This window comes from Alexandromys fortis, unplaced genomic scaffold (assembly GCF_014885135.2).
Source record: "Alexandromys fortis isolate MF-2015 unplaced genomic scaffold, M_Fortis_MF-2015_v1.1 scaffold_70, whole genome shotgun sequence".
Classification (NCBI taxonomy): Eukaryota; Metazoa; Chordata; class Mammalia; order Rodentia; family Cricetidae; genus Alexandromys; species Alexandromys fortis.
In genome coordinates this window covers 8437071-8447205 of record NW_026067955.1, presented here as the reverse complement: position 1 = coordinate 8447205, position 10135 = coordinate 8437071, and the positions used below count along the sequence as shown (strand labels likewise).

General features: G+C 48.1%; 1 protein-coding gene across 2 annotated transcripts; it reads left to right on the top strand.

The window, feature by feature from the left end:
• Positions 1-1586: 1586 nt before the first annotated feature.
• Positions 1587-10127, top strand: Slc51b (SLC51 subunit beta). 2 transcript variants are annotated; one of them, XM_050152020.1, is made up of 4 exons: positions 1587-2167; positions 7357-7454; positions 8770-8860; positions 9778-10127. In XM_050152020.1, exons 2-4 carry the CDS (start codon positions 7367-7369, stop codon positions 9983-9985), a joined length of 387 nt encoding a protein of 128 aa, XP_050007977.1. In that variant the 5' UTR covers positions 1587-2167; positions 7357-7366; the 3' UTR covers positions 9986-10127. The 2 variants fall into 2 exon arrangements, with proteins under 2 accessions (XP_050007977.1, XP_050007976.1); XM_050152019.1 differs by having other exon boundaries at positions 1592-2167; positions 7337-7454; positions 9778-10125.
• The last annotated feature ends 8 nt before the right edge of the window (positions 10128-10135 follow it).

The following is a 10135-nucleotide window of genomic DNA, read 5'->3' as shown; positions in this document are numbered from 1 at the left end:
AGAGCAACACGTTTTCACAGTGTACAAAAAGATTATTCTATAACAACTAGAGTTAGAAAGAAAAGGAATCCAGTGGAAGAGGCAGACCTGCTGCAGGGCAGGCAGGCTCTGCTTTAAGGGCACACCTGCCAGATCCTTGCAGTACCCTGCAAGACAGAAGGGGGACTGTGGGGTCGCATGGGAGCATCTGGCCAGCACACAGCCTCTCGCACCTGGAGACTTGAGGGGTTTAACCCTTGAGCTGGCCATCTGAGCTAACCTTTTAGCTGGAACAATTGATACAAAACACATAGAATTCACAGGCCTAGGAATGTTCACATCAACTAAGCAGTCGGACTCCTTCCCCTAGGAGTATGGGCTTGGGTCTCCCATAGCCTGGCCCAACTTCCTGGTGATGGCCAGGCTGAGGTTAAGAGGCTCTCTGGAGAGAAGCAGGGGGAGCACAGAGAAGGAAATGGCTAAGGATCTTTGAACCTTGCTTCCAGCCATTCCTGGGGCCAGCTCCACCCTGCCTCCCCTAGTAATATGAGCCAATAAATTCCTTGTTCAGTGCTGAGCTCCTCTTTCTCAGACCTCTGCTCTCAGAGACCTTCCTTTCCGTAACAAGCCCCAAGTCTCCTTCACTTCTCACTGACTCCACTGTCACCAGCGGCCCCCTGACCCCCTTCTGCTTCCTGTTACCTGTGTCCACTCGGCAGGATAAACTGTCTTAGACAAATGCCAATGGATCACGTCACTTCTCTGCCCGAAATGTCCCATGTGGTCCTCTGACTGGACTTCTCACCATTTCTCCTCATCACAGGCTCCTCCACTCTGGCTACCTCCTTGTTTCTCAAACCCCTTACGCTCCTGGTTTCCTCACTATCCTGAAATCCTTTCTCAGGAATTTGCGTGAATAGCTCATTTTCTTTAACACGGTGACATAACTGTAGCTCCCCACACCCTATCTCTTTATTCTTGCTTATTACTTTAATCTCTATACTTATTTATTTATTGAGAGTGTGTGTGTGCATGTGTGTGTGTGCATGTGTGAGTGTGTGTACATGCATGTCATAGCACTCGTGTATTGGTGAGAGGACAGTTTGTAGGATTGGTTCTCACCTTCCACCACGTAGGTCTTAGAGATCAAACTCAGATTGTCAGTCTCGGCAGGAAAGCACCTTTTACCTACTGAGCTATCGCACCAGCCCATCTTTTTATTTGGTTTTAATTATTATGACATTTGCGAGTGTGGGAACATCGGTGACACAAAACACATGTGGAGTGAGGGGACAGCTTTTAGGAGTTGGTTCTCTCCTTCCCCCGTGTTGGTTCTGGGGACAGCACTTGGATCATCATGGCTGTGCCTGTTCATCTCCCTGGGCAGTTTGTGCCCTGGGCCGACAGCATCTTCCCCGGCCATGGCCTATCCACACAGCCAGTAATCAGTTACTAAACGAATGCGTTATAAAACACAGGGTGTGGCAGTCGATACAGCTCAAAGATCTGCTGGGTCGCTTCCTCTGTACCACACTGCCGTCCACACATTTCCCACTACTTAAATCAGAGAGGATCCTGAACTTAGCACTCACCCAGACTCAGCCTGCTTCCACATGTCCACACTGGCAACTGTCAGAATTGACTAGGTCTGGCCTGATGTGGGGAGCACCTCACTCCTGGCCTGGTTCCTCCTCTGTGGATCCCTGACCACACAATCTCCCAAGCCCTGGCTCCCAGGGTCTGACTTTCAGTTCATATGATGACCTTTGCTATGAGAAAGCGCTGGCTGTAAAAGGAAGGAGCGTTGATTCCTTCTGTGGTTAACGATTGATAATAACTAAGAGTCAGAGGACTGGAGTGGGTACTCCATATGACAGATCATACTGGGCTCCTGGTGCTTGGGAGCCGAGTGGAGTCAGTTTGTCACTGGGAGGTCATGCATTCAAGAGGTCATTCACCCTGGAATGGCAGCAAAGGCATCAGGCCTGGGCGTGTGCTAAGGGCAGAGCTACCAAATGGGCCCCTGCTGCTGTGAACTCTGGAGGTGAAGCATCTCTCTACAACTGGACATTTCCGGGGAGGGTTCCCATGCAAACACTGCCCCAGGTTCCTGAGAGCAAGAAGAGGAAAACCCAGAAACCAAGGCCACCACCACCCAGCCTGAGGTCCCAAGAATTCCAGATCCAGGGTAAGTTATCTCGGTCTGCTGTGGGGACGGGTGGCTCAAGGTCTGTGGCAGGAATCACAGCAATGGGTAAGCTCTGTTAAAATGAAAGGATGTGATAGAAGAAGCAAAGGAACGTGGTACCTCACTGCAATGTGATGTCCTGTGCCAGATGGTGAACAGGACAAGGACGCTGGGAAAACTAAGTATGGAAGTATGGAGATTAATTTAATAATGATATAGTCTGTGCCAGGTACCATGAGAGTAACTAAACTTTGCTGTTTCTGAGAAATTGAGTTTTACTTTTTTTTTTTTTTGGTGGTTTGAAACAGGGTATCTGTAGGTTGGAGCCTGTCCTGGAACTAGCTCTTTGTAGACCAGGCTGGCCTTGAACTCACAGAGATCCACTTGCCTCTGCCTCCCGAGCTCTGGGATTAAAGGTGTGCACTACCACCACCTGGCCAAGTTTTACTTTTTAAAACACTATTTTATGTTTATGAGTATTTTGCCTACACATATGTCTGTGTAGCATGCATGTACAGTATCCTCAGAGGCCAGTGTTCAATCCTGGAACTGGAGTTACATACAGACTGTTGTGAGCTGTCCTGTAGGTCCTGGAAATACAACCCCGGTCTTCTGCAAGAGCAACACATGCTCTTAACAGCTGAACCATTGCTTCAGTTCCCCCCCACACACACACTTTTAATGGATTGTGCTGGACAGCTTCACAGTTTCCCTCAGATGGGATAGCTTCACCGTTCGACTCAGATGGCTGTGGAGCCTGGAAAAGCTGTTGCTGCGGTTGGTACATTCCACATTACTATTACCGCTCTCTCCACCCGCGCACCCACAAACATACCATTTTCAGTTTTCGAAACTTTGGTTGTGCTGTCAACGACAGAAGCAAAGGACCTTGGTTTACTATGCTGAGTTGACAGTGTCCAGAGAGTGACAGCCGCAATGGTCTACCAACATTAAACTTAGCCCCCTTCCCACCTAGAGAGGATAAGACACTCTATTAAAGACGCACAGCCTTCATACACGGATTTGATCACAGAAGCTAATAGATAACACCCTTTAGATGTTAACAGATGCAGATGGGGGTCAGGGCATGACAGAAAGCCTCTTGCTGCTGTGGTATCTCAGAGTGGAAGGGCTTGGGTTTAGACCCGTCTCACCGCTTCCCATCTCCATCCCTCTCCGGATCCCTCTTCCTCCATCTCTGTCGCTATCCCAATGTCTCCTGGGAATCTATGCTAGGCCAACACTCAGCCACTGAGCTACAGCTCAAGCATGCATGCATCTTCACACACTTAGTCCATGAATTAAATATCCCAAGTCAAAATTGTTCTTTCAGAAAAGTATATGACATGTATCACATTGAAACGTGCATTTAAGTGTGCAGAATTGGCTAGGAATCTTGACTGCCCTTCCAAAGGACAGGAGTTTGATCCCCAGCCCCATGTGGTAGCTCACAACTGCCTGTAACTCCAGTTCCAAGGGATCCAGCATTCTTCTGACCTCTGTGGGTACCAGGCACAAAAGTGGTACAGACACACATGCAGACAAAACACCCATATACATAAAATCCAGAAAACTGGAAAAACTGGTATTGTAGGTCAGTGGTAGAGTTCTTACTCACCTAGCATGTGTAAGGCCCTTGGCTTGATCTCCAGCGACACACACAGGAATTACATGCCTTGTTGTTATGAATGAGTGGCTCACTCAAAAGAAATCTAATATGCACAGAAGTTTTCAAAGTCAGTGTCACATGCACGTGTCTAGGCTCTATCACAGTCCCCAGAAGAAGACAGTATTTGCTGCCTAGACGTCCCTGTTCTTTTCTATGGGTGTGAGGAGCAGGGTTAATCTGATATTATTAATACAGGCACTGCAACTGGTTGGACTGCCTCGTTCTCCCCAGTGTGGCATTCCGGACAGCCAAAGGGACTCAGATCTCATTGATTAGCCATCTGCTTGACTTTGTCTTTTCTATCACATCCCTAACCAAGGAAGTGGGAAGTAGGCATCTGAGTCCTAAAATGTCTTAAATCTTTACTTTTTCTTAAAGATTTATTTTACTTTTAATTTTGGGGCTGGAGAGATGGCTCAGAGGTTAAGAGCATTGCCTGTTCTTCCAAAGGTCCTGAGTTCAATTCCCAGCAACCACATGGTGGCTCACAACCATCTGTAATGAGTTCTGTTGCCCTCTTCTGTCCTGCAGGCATACATACAGACAGAATATTGTATACATAATAAATAAATAAATATTTTAATTTTGTATGTATGTGTGTGTATGCACTTGTAGAGGCCAGGAGAGGATATTGGATCCTCTGGAACTATAGTACCATGTAAGTCACACTGATCTAAGTGCTGAGAATTGAACCCAGTCCCTTTGCAACAGTGGTTCTCAACCTTCCTATCGCTGTAACCCTTTAATACAGTTCCTCATGTTGTGGTGACCTCCAACCATAAGATTATTTTGTTGCTTCTTCAGAAATGTAATTTTGCTTCTGCTATGAGTGGTAATGTAAATGTCTGATATGCAACCCCCAAAGGGGTCGAGACTTACAGGTTGAGAAACGATGTTTTACAAGAACAGAACTTGCTTTTAATCCCTGAGTCATCTGTCCAGCTCCCAAAGGGTTTTTCTTCCCACCCACAGTTGGTCCCTACTTACGCGCATGACTGAGTGCCTAAACTTAGCTGAGAAAGCTTAGCTCTTATATTCATGTCAAAATATTTTCTCCCAGTCTGTCAGTGTTTTTATGTTTTTTTTTTTTTTTTAAGAGGACTTAGTGCCAGAGAAAACTCTGGTGTCAGTCTGGTCCTTTTGTTTCCCTTTGGCTGTCTGCCATCCGGTTGTTTGAGAAAGTTCCAGGCTGCACATACAACAGCTGTCTCAGGCAGAGCTGTAGAACCCGTGCCCTTGAGACCATGTAAACTTGTTGCCTTCGGTGGCTCTCATGAGTGCCCAGGACATGTTTTCATGACAGATCTATTCCACACCCTTCTTCTGTTTTATGTCTTCAATTATTTACTTTTAATATTGTTTGATTTCTATTTCCCCTTTCTTCCTTTCTCAGAGGCAACTATCCTATTGTCTTTAACACATCCCTTAAAAGTTGTTCTAGGAAAACACGTTTTCAGTTTTGATAAGTGGTATGGTATGTCCCCCTTGAGGACAGTTTTTATTACATTTGTTTGAGATGGGGGGGTGCTCCCATGCCATGCCACACATGTAGAGGTCAAAGGACAACTTACGAGAGTTGGTTCTCTTCTTCCACCATGCAGGGCCTGGGGATTGAACTCTGTGTAGCTGTCAGGCTTCGTGGCAAACACCTTTACCAACTGAGCCAGTTTATCCATCCAGACTTAGAATTTTCGCAAGGGTTTTGTCTTCTTGTAAGCTAATCTGCCAGGAGTGTTCAACTCGCAGCCCACAGGCCACAAGCTGTTGAGAAGAACTATGAATGTGGTATCACACTAACTTGTAAGCTTACTTAAAACACGAGGTTTCTAAGATTACAAAGCTTTTGTAGATGACAAGAACCTGTAGAGCAGTCAGGAGGAAGAGCTGCTGGTCAAGGCCAGAACTGCTCAGTGCAATAGCCTCCAGCCGTGCGTTACTGAGCACTGAACCGTCAAGCATAAATTTTACACCCATTTTTCAAAGGCCTGGTATCAAAAAAAATGTAAAAACACCCAAATACATCAATCACATGGAAATAATACTTTAAGTGTATTGTCTCTGCTGAAATATGCTGTCAAAATTAGCCTCACTGTTCCTTTAAATACAGGGACAGAAAATCTTGGGTGAAGTAGCAATAAGAGGTGGTATGTGTGTGAACATGCCTGTCTGTTTTGAGGGATCTAAGGCTTGGTCTATTACAGCTACCTGCTTTATTTCTCAAGGACAGAAACAGGCTCAAACTAAGGGGACACGATTCAAGTCCTTTGCAAGGGCCCCTCTGCCCTCCAGTGGCACAGCTCACACTGGCTATGCAAGGCCCCTCTGCACTCCAGTGGGACAGCTCACACTGGCCTATACATTTTTGTTCCTTCCCACGCACACTAAGCATTTTCATGAAGATTTGAGCCACTTTCTCCTCTGTGGTTCCTGACCAGGTCCCACCTGCTCCTGGGATCACATTCTTATTTTATCCATATATCTATCTACCATCTAGCTGTCATGGACAAAACCCCATAAATCTCACTTCAAAGGAGATAAGAAATGGTTTATCCTAGAGCCAAATATAAGTAAGCATGGCCCAGGAACACAGACCTCAGTTACCCTAAATTCCAGGCTCCAAGTGGTAGCAGTTTCAGGAAGGGTTGTAGTGGGCAAGGGTAGGGGAGTTGGGGATGGAGTCAGGGGGTGGAGTGTCTCAGTATGGAGTCCTGGCTGGTTCCGACCTTGTTGTGGAGACCAAGCAGGCCTTGAACTCACAGAGATCCTCCTGCCTCTGCCTTCCAAGAGCCTCATGAAGTTTTATAGTAACAGGGCAAAGAAAGTGACAAGTCAAGACACTTTATAAATGTGTCATTGTAAATATCAGGTAATCAGGCAGGGTACAGAAAAGCAAGAAAGTCTTTGCTGTAGAACCACATTCGTAGCCTTCTGGGTGGTAGGAGCTAGGGGTCTGTATGCACATTCCAAAGGATTTACCTGCTAGTCACAGAGATGGTAGGTCATACCCAGAGACAGGTAATGCCCAGAGAGACAGGTGATATACAGCCATTGAGGGGGCTAAAGATGGCCTAGGACAACCTGACTCTGGACTTGTAACATTCCAACCTTTGAACGTTGAGATTCTAATCGGTGATCAGCTTTGTAAGATAAGCTTCTTTCAAGGTACTTCATTCTACCTGCCTGTCAGTCATTTAGGTAACAGGAAGTCCCTACATAGCTCGCGCTGATCTGGAACACTTCCCGTTACCCAGGCCTTGAACTAGCTATCAATCCTCCAGACTCTGTCTCCTGAGCGTCCTCATTGTGTTCACCGCCAGTCAGCGTCAGTTCAGGTTCTTGCAGCCCTAGAACTGTGGGCTATAGGATGGCCATTTGGACAAGGAGGGAAGGTGGACCAGGGACAAGATGAGCTGTCTGCTGTTGCCAGAGTTGTCTGCTCAGAGGCCAGAACCTGAGAGACCAGGAGGGCAGCTGGGGCTCTAAAACGTATCTGTTCACAGCCCAGAAACATCTCAACCAGGAGCAGAGACATGGACACTATGGAGGGAGCTGCAGTCAGTCCTGAGGTGCCCCAGGAACTCCTGGAAGAAATGATTTGGGTTTTTCGTGTAGAAGATGGTAAGTGATTGGGAGACTAGGGGAGGTGGAGCAATTCGGCACTGTCTCCTCTACCCCACCAAGTGGCACATTTTCTTCAAAAGGGAGAGAGGCTAAGCATCTCATCACAGGGGGCTGAGCTCAGCCCATTTGCCCTTTCTCAGGGTATGGGCCACTTACTCAGCTATCAGTCACCTCTATTATACTGTGTGCTGGGCATGGTCCCTAGCACTGGGGTTAGCTACAGCAGTGACAAAGCACAGGTCTCTACCCACATGGAGTGTCCATTCTAGTAGAGGACACAGAAAATAAACCAACAACCAAAAGTATGACATGTTCCCAGTGCATAGTAAAAAAAAAAAAAAAAAAAAAAAAAAAAGCAAGCTGGGCCCACTAGCCCAGGTCTGTAATCCTAGCTACTCAAGAGGCTCAGCCATGGCGATCACAAGTTCGAGGCCTGCTTGAGCCACAGAGTTGAAGTCCAGCCTGGGCAGCTTAGTGAAATCCTGTCTCAGAACTTAAGAAGGGTTTGGCATTCAATGGTGACGTGACTGTCTAGCGCACGAGGAATCCCTAAATTCAAACCTCAATATAATGTGTGTAGTGGGGGTGGGAGGTGGAGGTGGGGTGAGAAGCGGGAGGGGGGCTGGGAGTGGGAGGTGGGGGGGGGTAAGAAGAGGGATAGGGGGTGGGAGGTGGGGGTGGATTACACAGCAAGGTAGATAATGTAATCAGGGAAAGCCTCATTCTGATAAAAGCTCGCTGTGGGAAAAACCCTTGCAGGAAGGGAAGGAATTCACTGTCAGATCACTTGGTGGACGACCCTTCCTGCCAGGGGGAAGTAAAAGCTGTGAGCCTGGAGCCCGCCTCACTTGGAGACAGTCTGACACATCCTGAGCTCCCACAGCCCAGCCTGCCATTTCACCAGCTACCCCTGGCGGGCAGTCACTACATCCAGATAGATGTCTTACCACTTCCCTCTCCCTCTCTCCTCTCTCTTCCTCCTCCTCATAAAGGTAGTGAAGGTGAAGACTGAAGTTCAGGGTGACCCACTTCCTCCTCCTTGCCACTCCCACCCCCTTTACCCAGCAAGTATCCAAACGCAATGCTGTCTCCCCCACAGGATCAGGGCTGGTCCAGAGCAGAGACCCTGTCTCCCCTCCACCCATTCACACACTGGTCAGTCGGGCAGTTCCCTCAGAGCAAGGGGTCTTGATGGGGTCTCCATAGCAGGAGACAAAGAATGATCAGAGACGGGCCCGAGTCCAAGCCCCAGCTGTGAGTGGGTCTGAGTGGCACCTGGCCTGAGGATTTATGTCTGTGTGTCCCTCCTCAGCGGCTCCTTGGAATTATTCCATGCTGGCTCTGGCAATCCTGGTGGCAGCCATAAGCATGTTCCTCCTGAGACGGAGCATCCTGGCAAACAGGTGAGCGGTTGGTCTGGAGTGGGTCTCCAGAGGGAGGGGCGGGGCTTCCTTCCTAGATGACAATCTAAGAAGTCACTTAGGGAAACTGGCTCTTCACTCTTTGGTGGCAGCTGCCAGGGACGAAAGCTATTAAACAAACAACCCACAGCTGCCTCTGGTTACAATCCTAGCCCTGGCCAGCAATTTAAAATGACTCAGAAGGTGTCACCCTTTAAGTGGTCCCGGCCCCTCTTACCCTGTCAGGAAGGATTTCTCTCAGCAAACTCAACTGAGGGACAAGGTGGCTGTCCACAGGGGCAACAGGGAGGCCTGCTCCCTTGTGGGCCAGGCAGATTCTCTGGTGCTCAGGTCCTTCCACCGTGGCCTTCAGGAAGCCCAGGTGTTCCTAAAGTAAACCAGCTTGGAGAAAGGAGAGATGGTCAAGAATTAGCAGAAAGACTGTCAGGCTGAGGAAGTAGGTAGCAGGAGCCGTGTGCAGGGTTGGGTCTCACATGCATGACTAACAGCGTGGGCAAGCCTGTTTGGAGAAACAAGGAGAATGAGAGATTGAAGGTTAGTTAGGGTTTCTGGCAGCATCTTAGGAATAGAGCATAAACTAAGAATCTGTAGAACCTGAACTAAGTAAGATGACAGCTCTGGGACCAGGATAGCGTGGTTTGGGGGAAAATCACAGGGCTCAAAACAGGTAGATTTAAATGTACAATGCATGTATGAGACTTCCTCATCTCTAAGGGGGAAGGGCTGTCAATCAAACTTAGCTCCCAGGTAGCCTTGCAGAGAGAGATGATAGATATAAAAGTGGGAGCCACTCGGCCACTGCCACTTCTGTACAGAGGATCTCCCTTCAAGCTCCCTAACCACTCGGTCCTGACCCAGCCGCTCCGCATCCCTGATCAACACTATTTCCTCTTCCCCAGAAACCGCAAGAAGCAGTCCCAAGACAAAGAAACACCAGAAACGCTGCACCCGAACGATTTCAGAATGAAAGAAAACAGCAGCCTGAGCCATCTAAAAGAGACACTGATCACAGAGAAGCCAGACTTGCCCCTGGGGGAAACGGAGCTGAAGGAGAAAGACGCAGCGCAGGTCTTCTTTCTACCCGACCCACAGGAAACTGAGAGCTAGGGGGCGCTGAGAAAACACACTACCCCAGCCTGAACGTGACTGTGGTCTGAGCCCAGCTCTGTGGCCTCAAACCCCTCAGGTTGGACGGTAACGTCCAGTCAGCCTAACTTATTTTCAACAGACACAATAAACAAACTACAACCAGACAAA